Source organism: Chionomys nivalis, chromosome 16, assembly GCF_950005125.1.
Source record: "Chionomys nivalis chromosome 16, mChiNiv1.1, whole genome shotgun sequence".
Taxonomy (NCBI): Eukaryota; Metazoa; Chordata; class Mammalia; order Rodentia; family Cricetidae; genus Chionomys; species Chionomys nivalis.
This window is the reverse complement of record NC_080101.1, coordinates 22,594,795-22,617,660: the sequence shown is the minus strand read 5'-3', so window position 1 is coordinate 22,617,660 and position 22,866 is coordinate 22,594,795. Positions and strand designations below refer to the sequence as shown.

Genomic DNA, 22,866 nt, shown 5'->3' with positions numbered 1-22,866 from the left:
TAGAAGTACTGGGGAGAAAAAGGCTTTCAAAGGACATTGTTATGTTTTTAATCTTCTGTTCCTTCTGATGAATGCTGTCTACGTTCGACATTTTCATTGCAGTTTTGCTTTGCTAGGCGGAGCAAGGGTAGATCTGGTTGACCAAGATGGACACTCCCTTCTCCACTGGGCAGCACTGGGGGGAAATGCCGACGTCTGCCAGATACTGATTGAAAACAAGATCAACCCAAACGTGCAGGATTATGCAGGAAGAACGCCTCTGCAGTGTGCTGCCTATGGAGGGTACATCAACTGCATGGCTGTGCTCATGGAAAACAGCGCAGACCCCAACATCCAAGACAAAGAGGTAGAAACTCAGGCTTTCTGTGCCGACAGCTCCGTGGTGCAGAGCTTTCTTCTTTGCTGTGAATTAAGTAGAACAGTTTATCACTTGGAGAGAGATGCTCTTCATTTGTCAATGTTCTCTTCAGGTGCTCATCTATATCTGTATATTATTAACATGTATATACACTAGGAATAATTTTTAAAATGTTTGTAAAATACATACATACACACACACGCACACACACACACATGACCTTACAAACTGCCTTTTGTTTGCTTAAAATTAGCACTGGCATTTTCTCAGCTGATATATAATCTTTCTCATAATCATAACTGCTTGATATCCTAAATGCTGAGCTTTATATTCAGCGATAGTTCATTCAGCTCTCACAGCGATCCTATGAAGTAGCTACTGTCCTACCCCACTTCCCAGCTGAGGACACTAGAACTTCAGTAATTACGCTGTGGTGATACCAGTTGAGAACAGGAAGCCTTTAACCCAAACTCAGGAGTTTAGTAATTAGCTCCCGTAACAGGACACTTCTCTACTGTTTCCACAATCATCTTCATTAATTTACCTTTCTTCTTTTGGATTGCTCCCTTAGAATAATCGATCCTCTGAATAGATTACAGAATCAAAGAAACAAGTGCTATACAGTGTGATCAGTTGTGGGGTGTGTGTGTGTGTTCTCTCAGAATCCTATAATAGTTTAATTCATATTTCCTCCTCTATGCAGTAAGTACAGTTTCTCTCAGTTTACTTAGAGGGCTGTCTTAACTCTAAAGTGCTAGCATAAGTCATGTTTTCCAAGTCAGAAAACAGATTCTCCATTAACTTCAGAAATTTTCTCCCAAGGTTGTTATTTTATGTAAAAGTAATATGAGCAGCTGGCAAGATAGCTGAGGGGGAAAGAGACAACAGTCTCCTGAAGCCATCTGCATGATGGAACAGGTGTGCACATATGCTAAATAAGTACATATATAAATGCAATAAATGCTTTCCAAAATTAAAAGTAACATAAGGTAAAATATGTAAACTATGGTCCTTGCCCCTATATTAGTAGGAATGTATTGTTTATAATTTAGCATATCTTTTGTGTTTTGCCAAGTGGGCAGTTTCTTACATACTTTTATTAAGCAACCTTCTAGTTCTATTCAGTTTTATATGTAGCATTTTGGAATCATTTGTTTAGAACTATGTAGGATCTCTCAGATGATTCTGAGTAGAATTGGTGATGCTGACTATCTTGAACTCATTCTGGCTTCTAAGAGATCCGGCTTCCAATACTTCACCATTGTATGAGACTATATTTCTGGTTGTTAAGAATTTTTAAAAATCATAGTTAGAGCCAGGTAGTGGTGGCGCACACCTTTAATCCCAGCACTTGGGAGGCAGAGGCAGGCAGATCTCAGTGAGTTCGAGGCCAGCCTAGCATACAAAACAAGTTCCAGGACAGCCAGGACTGTTACACAAAGAAATCCTGTCTTGAAAAACCAGCAATACCACTTTTGGGTATATACCCAAAGGATGCTCAATCGTACCTCAAGGCCATGTGCTCAGCTATGTTCATAGCAGCATTGTTTGTCATAGCCAGAACCTGGAAACAATCTAAATGCCCCTCGACCAAAGAATAGATAAGGAGAATGTGGAACATTTACACAATGGAGTACTACACAGCAGAAAAAAATAATGACAGCTTGCGATTTGCAGGCAAATGGATCGAGCAGAAAACATCATATTGAGTGAGGTAACCCAGACCCAGAAAGACAAATATCATATGTACTCACTCATAAGTGGCTTTTAGACATAAAGCAAAGAAAATCAGCTTACAATTCATAATCCCAGAGAACCTAGACAGCAATGAGGTCCCTAAGAGAGACATACACAGACCTAATCTACATGGGAAGTAGAAAAAGGCAAGATCTCCTGAGTAAATTGGGAGCATGGGGACCATGGGAGAGGGTTGAAGGGGAGGAGAAAGGAAGTGAGGGGAGCAGAGAAAAATGTTGAGTTCAATAAAATCAATTTTAAAAAATCCTAAATCTTAAAAAATAAAAATAAATAAAAAGAATTAAAGTTGGAAAGAATTTAAAACAAAAAACAATCATAGTTAGATTTATATGAAATATTTTGTGCATCTACTAACAGAGTCACATCTTTTTCGTCTCTCTTCTGTTGATATAGTGGGTCGTGTCGACTGAATCTTGTTCTGATGTTAAACCTACCCTACACTTACAGAGTAATCCTCGCTTACAGTATAGTATTACCATTATATGTGGGGGGAATTTACTTGCTAATATTTTAAGGCTTTGCATCTTATATTAATAATCTCCCTTTCTTATTTCTTGTCGTGTTTGTGTAGGGAGAGTTTCTGACCTTATAGAAAAGACTAGAAAGTATTCCCTCTTCAGGAATTTGAATGATACTGATACTACGTCTTCCTTAAGTGTATGGAATAATTTTGTTGTTGAAGTCCACTGGTCATGGAAATTTTCTTTTTTTTTTTTTTAAATATTTATTTATTATGTATACAATATTCTGTCTGTGTGTATGCCTGCAGGCCAGAAGAGGGCACCAGACCTCATTACAGATGGTTGTGAGCCACCATGTGGTTGCCGGGAATTGAACTCAGGACCTTTGGAAGAGCAGGCAGTGCTCTTAACCACTGAGCCATCTCTCCAGCCCCCATGGAAATTTTCTTAATGCATAATTTGTTAATAACCAATCCAGCTTGTTAGTGGCTGTTAGACTATTCTGTTTCCTAATAATTTTCTTTCAACTTTGGTAAATGCACTTTGTTGGGAATTTTTTATCCATTTTACTTAAAATTTCTGTTGTATTTATAAAAAGATGTTCATATCTGCACTTGTCTATATTATGTTTTAGGATTTATAGCTATTTCCCCATTAAGTGTATACATTGGTAATATATATTCTCTTTCTCCTTTTTTTTCTTTAAACTTTCCACCTGTCTTTTTCAACCCTTCCAAGGACATCTGTCTTTGCTGATTTTCAGCATTTTAAGCCTATCTGATTTTTGGATGGTGTTTACTCTCATCTTTATTTTTCTGCCTCCTTTTTCCCTCAGGTTTGACTTACTCTTGGTTTGGTGGGCAAGTACTGGTGTTAAGACAAGGTCTCCTGAACCCGAGGCTTGTCTTGAGCTTGCTGTAGAGCCACACATGTGCTGAACTCTTTCCTCCCATCCTCACCTCCTGAGTCCCAAGTGCTAGGATTATAGGTACTCCCTTTAAAAAATTATTTTCTTTTAAAGACGGATTCCCACCTTGTAGCCCATCCTGGAACGTGTTATTTACCTCAGGCTGACCTCCAACTCGAGATCTTTTTGGCTCCACTTCCTGCACTGGGTGCTGGGATGTTAGATTCTTCAGATGAAAATTTCAGTTCTTCATTTTCTCGGTACTCTTGTCTGATGTTTGTGTGTCGGCTGCCTCATCAATTCACAATCCCAATCCCTGCTTTAGCTGCCCTGCGTGCCTTTGGCTAAGTCCCACCATCACCGCCATACAGTGATGTGTTTGGCTAAGTCCCATCAGGACTGGTATTTTCTGAATTTTCCAATGACACCTTCCCTACCCCCTTTGGGTTATTGGGTTATGGTTTTTCCCTTAAATACCCCTGCTCCAAGCTACTCAGTCGCCGAAATCTCTACCCCTGTGTGGGAAATGAGTGCCCCAGTGCAGTGGTTCCTGTCCTGTCAATAAACCTCGTGTGATTGCAGCAAGGACAGTCTCTTGTGAGTTTTTGGGGGGTCATGTTATCCTGAGACTTGAGTGAGAGTTTCCCCACTCCAGGGGTCTTTCACTCCCATAATCCTTCCTCTTTCTTTCACAGGATTCTCTGAAGTCCACCTAATGTTTGACTGTGGATCTCTGCATCTGTTTCCATCAGTTGCTAGGTGAAGCCTCTCTGATGACAATTGGGCTAGGCAATAATCTATGAGTATAACAGAACATCATTAAAAGTAGTTTCATTGACTACTTTTTTGTTAGTCTTGTTTGGTTCTATCTTAAGTCTCTGAGCTATTCCACCTCTGGATTCTGGCCCTCCAGGTATTGTCAGTGATTGGCTCCCTCTCATGGCATGGGTCTCAAGCTGGATCCTTCATTGGTTGACCACTTCCATAATTTTTGTGCCGCCTTTACCCCAGCATATCTTGTAGGCAGAACAAATTGTAGGTTGAAGGTTAAGTGGCTGGATTGGTGTTACAGCCCCTCCACTAGAAGTCTTGCCTGGTTATGGGAGATGGCTGGTTCAGGCTCCACATCTCCCGTTGCTAGGAGTCTTAGCTAGGTCACCCTCATAGATTCCTGGGAGTTTCATTTCACTAGGTTATCTCATCCCAGAGATGCCCCTGATTACAGTTGTCTTTCCTGGTACTCTCTCCATCCTCCCCCGATCTGATCACTCCTGTTCCCATGCCCATCCCCTCCCCATACAGGCCCCTTCCCCATCCAGCTGTGATGTCTGTTCTCTTTCCCCTTCACAGTGAGATTCATGCATCCTCCCTGTTACTTAGCTTCTTCCGGTCTGTAGATTGTAGCGTGCTTATCCTCTATAACTAATGCCCACCTGTAAGTGAGTACACACCATTTTGTCTTTCTGGCCTTGGTTACCTCACTCAGGATGATCTTTTCTAGTTCCATCCATTTGCCTCCAGATTTCCTGAGTAATACTTCACTGTGTAAATGTACCACATTTTCTTTATCCGTTCTTTAGTAAATGCCATTTGTACTAGTCAGGGTTCTCTAGAGGAACAGAACTGAAATATATATTAATATATATGGGATTTATTAGAGTGGCTTACAGGCTATGGTCAAGCTAGTCCAACAGTGTTGTCTACCAAGAGAAAGTCTCAGAATCTGGTAGTTGTTCAGTCCACAGCCCTAGTATCTTAGTTGGTCTTCAGTACACACCGGAATCCTGAAGAAGTAGGCTCTACTCCCAGTGATGGGATGAACTTGCCAGTAAGAGGAGGGCAAGCAGACAAAGAGAGTAAGCCTTCTTCTTCCATGTCCTTTATATAGGCTGCCAGCAGAGGTTGTGGCCCAGGGTTAAGGTGGATCGCCCCACTTCAAAAGATCTGGATTTAGGGTGGGTCTTTCCATTTCAAATGATTTAATTAAGAAGAACCCCTCACAGGTGTACCTGTCCACTTGTGTTTAAGTTAATTCCAGTCCAGATGTAGTCGAGGTCATAACCAAGAATACCCATCACACCATTTATTTTTTCTGAATTTGACTCGATTTGGGTGTGCCTCCTGTTTTCTTGTAGTGAAAGTCAGAGTTTTCATTCTTGGTTGGAATGTTCTTTGATCAATTTCGAATCCTCCTCAGATCTTACCTTGGACAGTGCACGATTGCCCTTTGACGAACGTGTTCATTGTGGTCACTTAAACTAAGAACCATCTGTTTTGTTATGTACTTCATAGTGTCCCTTGTTTATTAGTGATGAGTCTGAGGGGAAGTTGTCTCTTCTAAGTTATTATGTGTCTTGAATCGCTTACTCCACTACAGTTGATTTGTTCATACTTGCAGGGACGAACAGCTTTGCACTGGTCCTGTAACAATGGCTACCTTGATGCAATTAAATTACTGCTAGATTTTGCTGCTTTCCCTAATCAGATGGAGAACAACGAGGAGAGGTAAGCCATTGATTAGAAGGAGAGTGGGTATAGTGTTGTTCATCTCACATCCTTCCTTTCCGATGAGAAAAAATCTCAAGTTGAGATATTGGTTCAGAAATATGAGTATACTCATAAAGAAATGTTGTGCCAAGCAGTCTTGAGTCAGAGGAAAGAGCCACATCTCCATGCAGTTTTCACTTAGAACCATGGGAGTTTTGCACTTGCTCAAAACTTTGGGTACTACATATGGCAGGTTCACATTTGCAGAGTGGGAAAAGGACCTTCTTCAAGCTTGTACCTAACATATGGCCAGTGAAATTCTGAAGGTCCAGGCCCACAAATTCATCTGGGCTAGGAGAATGAGTTACATATTCAAATTTTTCCTATTAGTGGTGAAGATATAATTTGTTTGTGGACAAAAGACTGCTGTCATGTGTCTGAAAACATGGAGAAGCTGAGATGAAAGCTGAACATCTATAAATATTCCCTTTTTGAAAAATATGGTTCACAGAGATATGCTAGGGTTGACACTCAAAGACTCTGGCCCAATAAAAAAGGCTCAGACATGGTGGGAGTGTAGCTCAGTTTCAAGTGTCTGCCTCCTGTGTGCTCAGCTCTGCATTCCATCCCCAGTGTGAGTGGGAAAGGACCAGATGCAAAGGGAAGCCTAAGCAGGAGAGACTCTGGATCTTGACCCTAGTAAGGTTCTAGTAAATTGAGGTAGTGACTAAGTTTATTACCAGGCTTCTGAACATCTTCCAGAGTCTTTATTTGTTAGCAAGAAAACTGAAGGTGCCTCTCTTTAAATTCCACAGGAAAAACAGAAGGGAAAGAGAAGAATCTCCCAAATTAGGGATTTCTTTAAGGAATGTCTGGGCCAGAAAGATGTCTCAGCAGATAAAAGCACTGACTGCACAAGTCTAATGGCCTGAGTTCGGTGTGGAGAGAAAGCCAACTTCTGAAAGTTGTTCTCTGAGGTTCACTGTGCATGGCACAGGCTCACCCACCTTCACACACGGGCACCCCTGCAGCAGCAGTCAACTAATTAAAAAGAAGTCGCTTATTTCCTAAAGCCAATCACAAATCTATTAGTGCCTGTGAAGTTCAGAAGTGATTAAAAAGAATAATTTACTCCAACAGTGTTTGTTTCCTAGCTGCTGTCTTTGTAAAGAAACAATGAAAATGTACCCCAGCCTGTCCCGTGTTTCCCCAGCTGTGCACCTCGATAGACAAATGTCAGAAGCTGGCACTGCAGCTTATATTTCCTGACATTCTGGTTTGGGCATTCTGCTGAACTCGTCAGCCCTTTCCCACGTGGCAGGTCCAATTGTGTGTTATCTCTTCTCATTGTTTCTTGGCTGGTTACCATCAGTGTAGTGCTAATTTCTACTTCTTGTGCATAGTCACTAACCAAGTGATGTTCCCCAAATGGACATCATTTCTGCCAACCTCTGCTGTCTCTCGGTCAATAACCACCTGACAGCCACTCTCTCATGTCAGTGGGAATATTCACAGTGCTTGGATGTTGCTAAATGGAACTTGGGATAGAATGGTAATAACAACACCGCGGTGAGTTGCTTAAACACTAGATGTAAACGTCAATCTTGAAACCTGGCTAGATATTTAGATTGTGTCTCTCTGAAGCTAAGATTGATTTGATTAAAAATTCTAATTTGAATAAACCAGTGATTAAAAGAAAACATGGTTGAGACAGAGGAACTGTGTGTTATATTTTACTAAGAAATTCCTGCTAATTTTGATAACATAATGATCCTTGTGGCTGTGCCTATATTATGTACAGGTGAATGCTGAGACACAGAGATGGACGGACAGGACTCCACAGTTTGCCTTAAAATACTTTAAACAAAAATTTAAAGGAAGAAATTGAAAGAAGTAAACATGGACAAAAAAAAATCATTTCTGGTTCTTAAGTTTGGGTTTTGAAAATATGGAGAATTATTATTTTTCAATATTTTATACTTGAAATATCTCATAATGAAAATACAATTTTTTCATAATAAAAATATTTAAGATGTTAAATTCTAACACAGAGACAGCCCTAGAGATCTGGGTCTCTTCTCTCTTTCTCTTTCCCCCTCTGTTTTATGGATGAGGAAACAAATCCAGAGGTCTTTGACTACGCAAGGTCACACAGGTTCCTCTTTCCCAGCCCGGATTTTCTGGATAAACACTACACTAGGCACTTACAGAAAGATTGTTAGGCTTACTGAATATACGTGTTGTGTGCAAGTTGATTGCACAAGCAATTCTGTTCTACTGGAATGCATTCAATAGTTGATAGAAGAGGAGGTTTACCACACCGGGAGCTAGTTGCTATTATTGTAACTATATTCTGTACAGACTGTTTGCTATTATTGTAACTATATTCTGTACAGACTGTTTGCTATCATTGTAACTATATTCTGTACAGACTGTTTGCTATCATTGTAACTATATTCTGTACAGACTGTTTGCTATCATTGTAACTATATTCTGTACGGACTGTTTGCTATCATTGTAACTATATTCTGTACGGACTGTTTGCATAATCATCAGCAAGTTGCTTTACTTTCCTGGGTCTCTATTTATGAAGTGAAGATGTTGTAGTTAGTGACTTGTAAAGGTCACGCCGCATTACTGCCCTGTGTCCAGTAGCTCTGATAATCTCTTCATTAGTGGATGTGCGGTCAGAAGAGAAAATTAGTCCTCCTGAATTTACAGAATGACATCTACTCATAAGTGTCATTTGAGGCCGCTTATTTATGGCCCTCTGTTCCCCAAACAGTAGTGGCAAATTGAGGCATTCTGAAATGACCGTGGTTTTTTTTTTTCAGCTGTTGGAAATATAGTAAGGATACCATACATGGATCTCTGACCCACCCAACATAGGCTCTGAATTCAGTTTCCTTCCACCTTTTTTCTGAAAACCTTTTCTTTTTATGCTGTACTGTAACTATTAAGTAACTTTTGAAGAGAGATTTTCTTTTCAATCGTCCTGATGTGATTTTCTGAGTCTAACCTTCCATCCCTATAACCATCTCCTTTCCCACTTAAGCTAGCTCATGGTTTATGACTGCACCACGACCTCAATCGCCCGGTGGGCCTGACCTCAGTGTGCAGTTGTTGCTGGGTAACTCTGAGCGTGGGCTCTATGGAAGTGTTCATGGCAGGCTAATGCAGCATCATAAACCCTGCTGCAGTGTGGGTCCTGAGCAGCAGCTGGCATGCAGGGACTGCTTCTGCATGCTGGACACAGGGCAAGCACCTTTCCAGTCACCATCCACTTTCCCCAGGCATTTCTTTAGCTAAGACCCCAAAAGATCAAGTCTGTGGTTAGAAGTGACATTACTGCCCTCAGTGGGAGATTATTTTACTTCAGTCTTGGTCCTTTTCCTCCATCTCAAGTCTTCAAATATGCACTGTTGTGGAATGTTAGTTAAAGATGCGTTACATTTGCTTATGCTATGGAATATTTGTTTAATGATGCAAAGATGTGTTGCATTCTTTTATGTTGCATTTGTTTAATTCTGTAAAGCTGTGTTACTTTGCTAAATGTTCAGTAACTAGTCAGGAGAGATAAACAGGCAGGACTGGCAGGTAAAGAGAATAAAAGGAAGGAGAGAGAAAAAGGAGAAGCAAGAAAAGGAGAAGGAGAGGAGGTTGCCAGGGGCCAGCCACTCAGCTAGACAACTAGCCACAAAGTAAGGAGGAAAGAAAGACATAGAAACTAGAGAAAAGTAAAGGCCCTGAGGCAAAAGGTAGATGGGATGATTTAAGTTAAGAAAAACTGGCTAGAAATAAGTCAAGCTAAGACATTCGTAAATAAGAGTAAGTCTCTGCATATTTGTTTGGGAGCTGGGTGGCAGCCCTCCAAAGAGTAAAACAACCAACTTCAATGTATTATTTAAATAATATACTCATTAATCTCTTTTAAATGATGATTTCCCTGTAATTTTTAATTATTTAGTCACATTTACTAGTCTTTTATGATTTTTAAGTTTCATAACACTTTTTTAGAAAGGACTTCCTGTTTACTGTTAGAGTCTCCTTTAGTCTTTCATGGATCTTCCAGTACCGGCATGTGTAGACCCTTGCTCCATCTGCACTATTTTGGTATATGAAGCAATATACAAGTCTCTCTTTAGATTGGCATGGTCACATATACCTTTAATGACTATGTGGAGAAACCTTATCTCAGAAACAATCCAATTACCTGCAGTGACTTGCAGTGACCCTCTGTATCATGGAATCAATCTCCCCTGTCTGGAAATAGGCCTCTTCTCATAAGCACCAATCAGTAATTACAGAAAAATAATTCAGAGAACCTTTTCAAACAGGTGTAGGGAATCAGTTGGCACTTGGGAGAAAGAGAAGGAGTCATGTGTTTTCATAGCCTCTAGTTCAGCAGTTCTCAACCTGTGGGTCACAACCCCTTTCGGGGTCAAATGACCCATTCATAGGGGTCACATATCAGGTATCCTGCATATCAGATATTTACATTACAATTCATAACAGTAGCAAAATTACAGTTAGGAAGTAGCAGTGAAATAATTGTATGGTTGGGGGTCACCACAACATGAGGAACTGTATTAAAGGGTCACAGCATTAGGAAGGTTGAGAACCACTGCTCTTAGCTGGTGAGCCAGCTCCCAGAGCCCAGCTACACAAAAGTGAGCCTGCAGCCTCTTGTGTTGTTTTGTTTCTCCATAGAGAAAAAAAAAAGAGCAGGGAGGTTGGGAAATAGCCCATAGTAGAATGAGCATCTTTCTACTAGATGCTAGTAGAGTTTCCCTGTGCCTTGAATCACAGTCCGTTCAAAACCAATCTTCCTCTTGTTTCAGGTACACACCCCTTGACTATGCATTGCTTGGTGAGCGCCATGAGGTGATCCAGTTCATGCTGGAACATGGTGCCCTGTCCATCGCAGCTATACAAGACATTGCTGCCTTCAAAATCCAAGCTGTCTACAAAGGATACAAGGTCAGAAAAGCCTTCCGAGACCGGAAGAACCTCCTCATGAAACATGAGCAGCTGAGAAAAGATGCTGCAGCTAAGTAAGTGTAAGCCACATGGGTCACCCTCAGCTGAGAAGTGAAGCCAGGCAGAAGGTGGGAGGGGCCGGAACTCTCTGGGGAATCCGTTCCTCTGTCACCTTCTCGCTCTGCCTTCCCCTCTGTCTTCCAAGGACATCCATTACTCCGCTAGATCCATCCCTGTTGTAGTCGCTGCAGCCTTGGCAGGAAGTTAGGGTGAGATTGCCACCTAGAGTAAGCCACCAAGGAAGAACTTAGTTTCTTGCCTCTCTTGGCTTGTAGAAGCCAAGGAACAGCCTCGAGTGTCCTGCTTTAGGTGCCGTCCATGTGCTTTTTGAGAGAGTCCCAAAAGCACCCGAAGCTTGCTAAGTAGATTAGCCTGGCTGGCTGGTTAGTTATTCCCCAGGATCTGCCTGTGTCCACCTCCCCAGCCATGAATTACAGGTATGTCATGTACCATGTGCAACATTTCTTTTTTTTGTTTGTCTATTTGTTTGTTTGTTTTTGAGAAAGTCTCCTATGTAGATCAGATGCCTGGAAGTCACAGAAAACTGCCTGCCTCTGCCTCTGCCTCCTGAGTGCTGGGAATAAGTGTGCACAACCACCTGTGCACCTCCCTGTAGAGGGAAGTTTCTGTCCCACCTGGTTCCGCAACCATTCAGTCCCAAAGAAATAGAGGTGCCATTTGTAAACAGAGGTTGTGCTTTTGTTTTCCTGGCCACTCAGACCCAAATAATCACACAGAAACTATATTAATTACAGTACTGTTTGGTCAATAGGGCAGGCATATTCCTAGCTATCTCTTACAACTTAAATTAACCCATAATTCTTGCCTGTGTTTAACCACATGGCTTGGTACAGCATTCTCATCTTGCTTCCTCTGTGTTGGGGTGGCAACTGCATCTGGCCTTTCCTTTTCCCAGAATTCTTTAGTCTGGTTGCCCCACCTTTACTTCTTGCCTGGCTACTGGCCAGTCAGAATTTTACTAAACCAATACGAGTGACAAATCTTTACAGTGTATAAAAGCACTACCCTACAACACAGACTATGGTAGTTCAACTTGTAGCTTTGGACCTAAGATGTGAAAGAGATGAATTCAGGAGTCAGAAACAATACCATGGCATTTGATATTTTCCTAGTACGAGACTCTCATATCATTATGCAATGAGTTTCCACTCCCACAGCCTTCAAAAGCTGTATGTTGCCCCACGTCACTAACTCTGGTGTTCACTAGGTGTCTTAGGATATTTGATGTTAGCATGATCTGTCCAGAATGTGACACTGTTATGAGCTGAGCAGTATCAGGACATGCTGCTTTTTCTTGTTCATTTATGACCATGAGAAAGAGTTTCTTATGTGTTAGACTCAATAAGGAATTAAAACAGTAATACAATAGAACCACCCAACAATAGAGCATAATGAAAGCTACCAGAATCTGGTCTCTTTCTCTCTCAAAACACATTTTTAAACCTTTTACTTAACAAAAGCCCTCTGTGGCAAAGCTGAACTTTTAGCCTTTGTGCCCCTGTGCTTCAGAGGCATTAGTGAGCATGCGTACTTAAACAGGCACAGTGGCAGTGATCCTCAGGACACAAGGTTGCCCAGATGGCTCGAATCTAAAACTTGGGAAATGGTTGTCTCTTGAGTTTTCTCCTGGTTCTAGAGTTTTAGTCCCCGGCTCACAGTAGGAAGCAAAAACTAAAGGAAACAAAACTATAGAGAGTACTGTATTTTCTCCTGCTGATGGTCCCATATATTCCAGTTTAGTATGTAAGGATCTTTCTCCAGAACTCAGTCATGGGGCTGGAGAGATGACTCAGCAGTTAAGAGTACTGGCTGTACTTCCAGAGGGCCCGGGTTCGATTCCAGCACCCACATGACAGCTCACACCTTTCTGTAACTCCAGTTCCAGGTGCTTCTGACACCGTCACACAGACATACATGCACACTAATGAACATGAAATAAAAATAAGTTATAAAACAGGGTAGCACTCAGTGGTAGAGCATTTGGCTGCAGATTTCAGTCATACACACCTGAATATGAAGTGCAGCTCTGCAAAGGCTGTGTGGCTGAGACTGTATGTCCTCAAAACAGGTTGTCTTCACTCTAACCCATACTCCCTTCCCAGCACAGTAAAAGGGGTGGTAGTGTAGGGGACAGCAGGGTGCAAGACCAGCCTAATCAAGACAGCGTTTCTCTCTGGGCCACAACTTCTTCATCAGTGATAAGTGAGAAGGTAGACTACATGATTTGGGGCATTCTTCAGGTCTGAGGAGACTCCCAAGTTTTCACTAGAGCCTCTTCTTCCTCTCCCAGGGGGACCCCAAGTGTGGATGTACATACTGTTAAGTCAGTGCAGAGCAGGGGACTCAGCACTGTGCAATCTCCTGTAGAGAGAATAAATTTTGAAGCACTGGCATCCTTAAACAAGCATTGTACTTCTCAATTTTTTCTTTTCCTAACATCTACTTCAGTATCCTAGGCCAGAGGCCTGAAACAGAAAGGAAATTTTAGAAAATGCCAGACCAGCTCTCTCTCTCTCATTGTCATTCCAATGAGGTCCTCTACCATGGAAGAAAATTTTATTTTTAATTTTTAGCTTCTGAAGTTAACATTCGGGGACTCTTTTAAATGGTCGCTAGGCTTGCTTGTGATCATGCTACAGCTTAACAAACCGGCGAAAGCCGCAGTGTCTTCTACTGTTCCTCATTCACAGACATACCTTCACTGGTGTCAGTGTTGGAAGCTGAGTTCATAGCATTCAGCTGTCACCTCCCCACTCATCCTTGTGTGGACCCCATCTCCCCACTCATCCTTGTGTGGACCCCACTAACTTCCACACTCATTTTTATGTAGACCCCCACTGTAGTGGTTTCAGTGAAAATGCCCCCACAGGCCCATAGGGAGCAGCACTATTAGTAGGTGTGACCTTGTTGGAGGAAGCATGTCAATGGGGGTGGGTCTTTGAAGTTTTATGTGCTCAAGTCAAGCCCAGTGTCTGTGTGTGTGTGTGTTTCTCTCTCACTTCTGCCTACTGATCCAGATGTAGAACTCTCAGCTCCTTCTCCAGCACCATGTCTGCCTGCCTGCTGCTATGCTTCCCACCATGATGATAATGGACTAAACCTCTGAACTGTAAGCCAACCCCAATGAAATGTTTTCCTTTATAAGATTTGTGGTGATCATAGTGTCTCTTTACAGCAGTAGAAACCCTAACTAAGACACCCACCCCCTGCACTCAGCTGTGTGTAGACCCCACCTCCTGTGTTCATCACTGTGTAGACCCCACCCCCTGCACTCAGCTGTGTAGACCCCACTTCCTGCACTCAGACTGTGTAGACCCCACCCCCTGCACTCAGCTGTGTGTAGACCCCCAGGAGAAGGTCTTGGAGACTGCTCTCATTTTCATTTTAACTCTCAACAGGTATTTCTTAAGTTCTGAGTTGTTGTTTGATTTGTCTTTGAGATTTTGAGAGATTTTGACTTCAGAACTAAAACCCAGAATTCTGCTGCTGAATCTTTAATGAAAGTGTGTCAGGCACATGCCATTATCTCAATGTCCATTTCTTATTTAACCATGTTTGGACATCAGGAATCACGTTTGTAAAGTGAGCAAGTGTTCATTAAACACGCAGGAAAGTGATCTCTAAATCATGATGGAGAAGTTGGGAGAGACGAAAATTACAGATATACTTTCTAAGAGGTATTTTAGAAAGTCCTATTTAAGAAATACCCATACTAATTTAAAAGCACTTCATAACTCATAGGACACTATGTTGCTGCCAAAATAAACATACTATAATTTCCCTGCCAGAGCATAGAGTGGAAATCAGACTTAGGTGGAGCCCTGTTATGTCAATCACCCATCTTCCTTGAAGCCTCCTTTGTATGGGGTTTTATTTCGCTCTCATCTCCCTCACTCTTCCTTCCTCCATCTTTTGAGTTGTACCATCTCCAGACTGAGCTCAGCCCTACTCTTCTGACTTCTGCACATGCTATACTGTTTTCCACTAAAAAAAAATGTGCCCATTATTAGAAATTAAATTAGAGTCAAACCAGTAGTTCCAGCTACTCCGGAGAATGATGCAGAAGGGTCATACAAGTCCAGGACTTCAAGACCTGTGTAGGCAACATAGATATCCCAAAAAAATATTTTTAATTAGATCACCACTCTAGAAAACCCTTAATCAGCCTCACACCATTGTCCCCTATAACTCTGATCCACTGGGCATTTCCACTTTGCCATGCTTGGTCGCCTGACAACACGTCAGGTCACTGGCACACCACTTTACTACACTAGCTGTCGTTCTTGAATACCAGTGTTGTCTCCAAGTCTCTTTTCTCTCCATTACAACCCCACAACCTTTGGATTTGATGTTTGGGCATTTCAAACTTTCTGTTCTTCCTTACTGACCCCACTGAGAGACCTGAGCTTCCTTCTGTCTAGTGTATGAGATCACCTTGTAGAGTTACACAGGTAAGTCCAGTCTGACCACCTAGGCAAGTTCTTTGGATGCTTAAATCCTTTCTACAAGGAGTTCTGTGTCCTCCAAAAAAAATGAAATAATAGGGAATGTTGTCTCTCCCGAGACAGTACATTCCATCAATGAGGTTTGTGTCTGACACTTCATTTCTTTCTTGTTAAATTCTGTTAGGTTTTATGTATGTACGTGTGCCTGTGTCTGAGTGTGTGCATATGAGTACAAGGGCCCTCTGAGACCAAAGAGGCATAGGATACCCTGGGTTTGGAGTTATAAGCGGTTGTGAACTTCCTGATTGGGTGCCAGGAACCAAACTCCGTGTTCTCTGCAAGAGCAGTATATGCTTTTAACTGTTGACCATCGCCCCAGCCCCCTGAGGGTGTTTTTTCCCTTGAAGCTACCCCTTAAAGACAAAGGAAAAATTCTAAATGTTTTCTCACAAACTCTGAAGAGTGCTCATGACACTCCCATCCCTGCCACAGACATCCTTTGGTTTGACAGTAGATCTTATTGCAGCCTGCTCCCCTGTACCTCCCAGTTCATCAGCCTCTCTTCAGGGCTGGGCTTTGCAGCCTGCTCCCCTGTACCCCTCAGTTCATCAGCCTCTCTTCAGGGCTGAGCTTAGCAGCCTGCTCCCCTGTACCCCCAGTTCATCAGCCTCTTTTCAGGGCTTGGCTTTGCAGCCTGCTCCCCTGTACCCCCCAGTTAATCAGCCTCTCTTCAGGGCTGGGCTTTGCAGCCTGCTCCCCTGTACCCCCAGTTCATCAGCCTCTCTTCAGGGCTGGGCTTTGCAGCCTGCTCCTCTGTACCCCCAGTTCATCAGCCTCTCTTCAAGGCTGGGCTGTGTGTCCCACTCTTTTGCTCACACAGTCATCTAATCCATGAGGAGTTACTTCTGTGGTCTCCTTCGTGCAACCCAGTGCCTCAGAGCCTCAAAAGTTTCCTTAATCAGGTGGACTGCAAGGTTCTAGGAATGCCCTCATACCATAGACAGCATTTCATATGTCAAGAGTATATATTCATTTTGGGGAAAGAAGAGTTACAGATTTTTTACTCTCATTATCAAAGTGACTGGTAAGTCATGAGAGTTTTTTTTTACCTGGACTGAATGTCTGAGGCCTTTCCAGCTCTAACGTTCAATAAGCCAAAGGTCCCAGACACGCAACATTTTCTTATTCCCTGGAGAGGACGTTAAAGACCAAATACTACTCCACCTGTTGTTCAGAGACAGTGAAGAGATAGAGGCTGACAGACCCCAGACACTGAGCAACAGCAGCGGGAAAGGTTACAGCCAAGCCTCTGTCTCATGCTGTAGTCAGGTCTGCTCACTGGAATGTTCCAGCGGGAGCTCAGTTGTCATCTCTCAAGGTACTGTAGAAGGGAAATTTAAAATCACAGCAAGCACTAGAGATGTCTTGTCAGTCAAAGCCTGGGTGCGAGCAGGGTTCAAGTCTTGCTCATGTTCTTCCCTTGGACCAGAATAACCTCTCTTTCCACTCTTCCCTCCTCTGACATTCTTCAGAAGAAGTCTTTCCCTGCCTCTGTCTAATTAGCGTCTACCTCCTGCATCCCCTTATCTCTGTGCAGACACCTCGGTTGTGGCACTCATCCCCCCAAGACCTCCCTCCCGTCTGCATTAGGATGTGGATCTGGTTCCCCCACTCGACTGTCAGTTCCTTAAGAGCAGGGATTGTGTTTTGTCTTCATATCTCCAGTGCCTTACAACACGCAGCATACAGCATGAATGTAATAAATAAATATTCTGTAACTGCCCGTGCAGTGGTTCCGAGATGTCTCATTTGGCCTTCTCTAGAGCTGTATAGTCTCTTCCCCCATCTCATGTGTGTTCATGCTATGTGTGTGTAGATGTGCACACCTTGGTGCATATGTGGGGTCAGCTGATAACTTTGAGGGGTCAGTCTTCTCCTTCTGCAGCATGTGGGTCCCTGGGATTGAACTGTGGTTCTCAGGCTTGCATAGCAAGCACCTCTATCCACTGAGCCATCTCGCCGGCCCTAACCTTTTGAGATTGTGGCATGACATTGTTATACACAATTGTGTTTGACCACATTCATAGCTATCCTGAAGTGCAGCCCAGTGGCTACACGTTGGACATGCCTTCTATGCCTTAGTTTCCCCCTTTGTCAGAAGGAATCGCTGGACACTGTATTGGTTACTTCTGTGCTGCTGTGACCAAAATGACTGAGGAAATAGAATTTTGGCTCATGGTTTCAGTGCAACCCGTCCTTGCTGGTGGGGAGGGTGTGGTGGCGCACAGCAGCCCACATTATAGCAGCCAAGAAGTAGGGAGAATGAACAGAAAGGGGAGGGGCAATTATAGCTTCAAATGCCCACCTCCAGTTACCTGCCTCCTCCAGCTGGGCCCCACCTCTACCTTTCAGCTCACTGCAATAAGATCATCAAGAGAACGATGCATTCATTAGACAGAGACTACAGTATCTCACTGTCTCTCAAAACCACCATCACAGAATGCTCAGAGGCATGCTTTACTGGTATTGGTTACATGTAATCTGGCCAAGTTGACCGGCTTCTTTTACATTGCTGCTCAAAGGCTGAGCTGAGCCCCCCAGTGCACTGCTCGTGTCTGGCTTTTAAAGATCATCACAGGGGCCCCACTTGCAAAGGGTTTTGCTTGGCTCTTTGGCTCGAGCTCTGAGGTTGCCTGCAAGTATCTTTTCCATTTGTGACGGTCTTTTTTACGGGCAGAGCTGAGTCAAGGCAGTCCCTGTGGTCTCGGTGGCATTCTGCTCTGCTTTCTGGAGCAGGAGAGAAAGGAGCGGAGTTGTGGTTAGTTCCAGGGCCCACATGATTGGTAAATTACACATTCTAGTAACCTAGCTTGACTGTTTATGTCTCAGCTACACAGAGTAATCTGCCTGATGGTTTCAGGCTACACTCTGTAAGGCCTGGGACAAGGAGGTGGCTGCTATCATACTTAGAGGGGAGGCCCACCATAGAAAGTGTTTATCCACAACCATCCTGTGGTGTAACAGTTCTTCCCAACATTTCAGTTCTCTTGAAGACTCTCAAGCAGTTGAGGCCCTTTTGACTTTTTCTTCTTTGGGTTTGTTTCCAGAAAACGGGAGGAGGAAAACAAGAGGAAAGAAGCTGAACAGCAAAAAGAGCTGCAAAGCACAGACCCCAGTCCCCACATTCTCCCCTGTCCACCCAGCCCCCAGAGCAAGCCCAGCAAGCAGAGTGCGGGCCCTAGCAAACAACCACCTGCTGGCCACACAATCCAGGCCGCTGACCCAGAGCACAGCAGGTCTCCAGGTCAGTGTCCAGGCAGAGCTTCCCATAAGGATTCTTCCTCAGACCTTCAGGGAACAGCCTACAGAAAGCCAAATGGTAAGTGTGGCCTGTGCTATCCATCGTCAACCCGTAGAGCGGGCTTTGCCAGGCAGTTAGTAGGGCAGACCTGAGACCTGCTGCAGCGCGCTCTGTGGTTCTGTCTTCGCTTTCTCTCTTCTCGTGTTGCTGACGTTTACTGGAACACTTTGGGATTCTAGCTTAACTAATTTGTCGGGGTTTTGAGTATATTTCTTTGATCTAGTTTTGACACTATGGCTCTGGGTGTTGCGTATGTAACTTGCTTCAGTCTGCTAACAGCAACATGTTACCACTGAGTGAAACATTCAGACTACTCTTTCACTAGGTAGCCCTACCACTTTTAATACCATTTCTGGGGCTACCCACATCAGGTTGCTTAGAATCCCCTGACATTCCAGCTCCGGAAGATCCGGCTCTGTCTTCTGTGCTTCATGGGTACTTGCATTCACACTTACATATCCCCACCCACTGACACACAGTTACACACACACACATATATACATACACACACATGTGTATATGTGCATGCATGTATATATAAAGTATATACTAAGTATAATAATATGGAATTATATATATTAGTAATATATTAAGTATATACATACTTAATTTTTAAAATAATAAAAACAAACCTTTAAATAAATATCATTGGTGAAGATCAGATGTTATAATTTTTATTTCAGTCATCAAATATAATTTATTAAAGTCATAAAGAAAGCTAATTTAGATACACATATTTCTATCCTTCTGTTGTTATCCCTTCTTCCTGATGCTCTAAGATTCCTATTCGTGTCATTTTCTTTGTGGTTGAAGAGCTTTCTGTAGCTAATCTTTACGGTCTACCAGCAGCATAGTCATGGCATTTTCCCTTGTTTTGAGTTCCCAAGAAGCCACATTAGATCCGTGCTTGGCAGTTCTTTTACCATATTATGTCACTTCCTTCTGGGTCCCTTGGTTTGAGATGAGAAAAACCATTGTCATACACATTGGTCCTCCATGGAAACATTCCTGGGTAGCATGTCATTTCTCTGTTTTCAAGATGCTTTCAATATCTTTAGTTTTCAAAAGTTTATCTCACCATGGGTTTCTGATTTGTCTTCTCTGTGTTGTAGTTCATCTGGTGCCAAGAGTCCCCAAGACTCTTTGATGTGGTCAGTTACTGGGAGAAATATACAGGATTCGGGAGTGGAGTGTCCTCAGAGCTGTGACATATGTTACAATACCCACAGCAAAACCAGCAAGGAAAAACTTCTCCATGCAAAGGTTCTGGGAAAGTTACACACACACACTGAGTTTTACTTCAGCAGCAAATTGTAATGACCAGTTTCACAACCTTTTTTCTTCCAGAAAAACTCCCTTGAGCCTAGGAGGTCATGATTTTACAAAGGCACCTCAGCTTAGTGTATCCATAATTCTAAACTCCCGGAAAAGTAGGTATTTGTCATGGACCACAGTGTTTGCACAAACCAGTTGAAGCCCTTTGAACTGCTCTCCTAACTAGAGATTAATGAGAGCCTCCCAAAGTTACAGGCTAGTGCTGATATGGTTTTTAAAAAGCAAATATCTTAGTAGAAATTATTATGAAAAGTTCTCTGAGGTCTTGCTGTCACTTAGTCACTTGTTTGGGAAATCCAGTCTGTCTCTCTGGATCTCAGTTTCCTTAGCTTTAAAGTGAACGTTATAGATAGAAAGAAAACATTCTATAGGATTTATACTAGCCCGTGACCTATAAATCTTTAGTAACTGGTACTGGTATTAAGCCAAACTGCTAATCTCACCGTACGTAAAGGCCTAAACATTTCTGGGGTTCCATTCAGTGTCCGTGTGTCAACACCATAAGCCCAAGTACAGTGCCCACATCATGGGCACTGATTAGCTGCCATGTTAAATTCCTTGGGTTCTTTCTTAGGGCCCTGTCAGGTGACATTTTCTCTGTTTTCTGTATGAATGAAAAGTGCTTCTTCTCTAGTCCAACCCTATCACCCCTCTGAACAAGGCCACACTTCCGTGTTCTGTGCTCCACCCCTCTCCTGGCCTCCCCTATACATCAGCATCACTGTTACTCCTGGCGACTTTGTCTACTTTTCCCACCAGACTGCAAGATCTGTAAATACTGGATTGTTGCTGCTATAGGACACGTCACACCGAAGCTAAGTGGCTTAGAGCACCAGCTCATCGTTTCCCAGAATTCTGTGGTTTACCAATTCCTTTGCAGGTTTCCAAAGGCCTTGTCCTTATGGCTTCCCTCAGACAGAGAGCAGATTGGATTGCATTGTCTTAGACACGCCTCACATGTCTGGCAGCAGTGCCACTGTCACTTGGGATTCCATGACCCTGTTGCATGTCCCTTCCATCCTCCAGCAAGCTAGACTGGCACCCTTCACAGTGTTCCTAGGAAACAAAAGCAAAAACTCCAAAACCTCCTTAGAAACAGGCTGTAGAATGGACATACCATGCTTGCGGATCAGTGAGAGTTATGGGACCAACTCAGACTCAATGGTGTGCACTCTGGCATGAGAGAAACTGTTGCGTAGTCTGCCACAGCTCCACCTGGGGCACAGCTTGTTCACGTGTTTCTGATAGAAGAAGTGGTCTTACTTTTATCTCAGACCCCAAATCTTATTCCAACGATCATATCAGGCTTGAAGTCCAGATGTGTTGGAAGTTCCCAGAGTGGGACTCTTCTAATTCAGACATATAAATAAATGTGTTTATTTATAAATATGTATAAATAAAGATGTATTATCCATGTTCCCACATGCCTGAATCCCAACCGTAGTGTGAGAACAGAATAGCCACATCTGATGGGTCTTGTTCAGGTGGAGTAGGAGTCTTTAGTGGGCATGTGCTGTAAGAGAAACCCATTTCTGTGGCAAGATGAGCTTCTCTGCTCAGTCCACTGAGTCATGCAAGCATTCATTTAGCAGAGAAGCTCTTAGCCGACACTGTACCCTGTAGTGCTGAATTAGCAGGCAAGGCTGAGAACCATGTCACCAGATTCTCTCCTCCAGCAGTGAGCACAGCACCGATTACCCAGGAATGTGAGCTCTGACTCTGACCTGGAGCCTCAGGTAGACAGGGCTGTGCTGCTCTCCAGACAGTGACTGCATGGGCAGGGTGGTGCTGGTCAGCTCACTCTAGAGCCAGCAGATGAGCTGTGAATGGACAGGGTCATGATAGGTGGCCTCAGACCTCGAACACTGCGCACTTCTTCAGGTTCTGATCAGCATTTCTTCTGTCCCTTAGTCACACTGCGTCTAGCTGGGCTTCTCATGCATGGTTTGGACCAGATTATGGTATTTGCTATTGTAACGTATTCCTTCTGTTATGTGGTATATGGAGTGTAGCCTGCAATAGAAGAGCGCGCATGTGTGTGTGTGTGTATGTGTGTATGTGTGTGTGTGTGTATGCATAAAACATTGCACATAGGCTGGACCCAGAGCATAAACCTGTTATCTTGGCGCTCATGAAGCTCGAGTAGGAGGATTGCCTCAGCTTTCATGGCTCAGAGGCGAAGGTGCTTGCCTCCAAGCCTAACAACCTGCGTTCATGCTTGGGACCCAAAGGACAGGAGAGACTTTACTCCTTCAAGGGATTATCTGACTTCCACACCCTTGCCTTAGCATACACTGCTGCATATTCATATTCATTCTCTCTCTCTCTCTCTCTCTCTCTCTCTCTCTCTCTCACACACACACACACACACACACACACACAAATAAAAAATATAGCTAAAAGAACATTGCATGTTCTAAAGCACCATGCTTTAGTTATGTCTGTGCACAGTCATGAATACATGTACATAAGGATGTACATTAGGCCACAGTTACTTCTTGGTATAAACCATTGTCAAACAAGTCTGAAAGTTGCTGTTTTGGAACAAGTCTGAGATAAGGGAATTCTTGCTCATTTGAAAATAGGAAGTGACGCCCTAATATGGAGCTTTTATGAAGAAGTAGATTCAGATATGCAGACAGGGTCTCTGTGTTGCCTTCTCCCAGAGCTGGACAGGAGGCTAATGACGCTGT

The 22,866-nt window shown here is 43.1% G+C and overlaps 1 protein-coding gene across 3 annotated transcripts in view; it reads left to right on the top strand.

Annotated features, from left to right (window-relative positions):
• Invs (inversin) overlaps window positions 1–22,866 on the top strand; it is a 133,259-nt gene that overhangs the window by 97,896 nt on the left and 12,497 nt on the right. For all 3 annotated transcript variants that reach the window (XM_057791028.1, XM_057791026.1, XM_057791027.1), the window contains exons 10-13: window positions 117–346; window positions 5,883–5,989; window positions 10,813–11,025; window positions 18,585–18,856. In XM_057791028.1, the coding sequence (XP_057647011.1) occupies window positions 117–346; window positions 5,883–5,989; window positions 10,813–11,025; window positions 18,585–18,856 (822 nt within the window). The remainder of the gene's footprint in view (window positions 1–116; window positions 347–5,882; window positions 5,990–10,812; window positions 11,026–18,584; window positions 18,857–22,866) is intronic.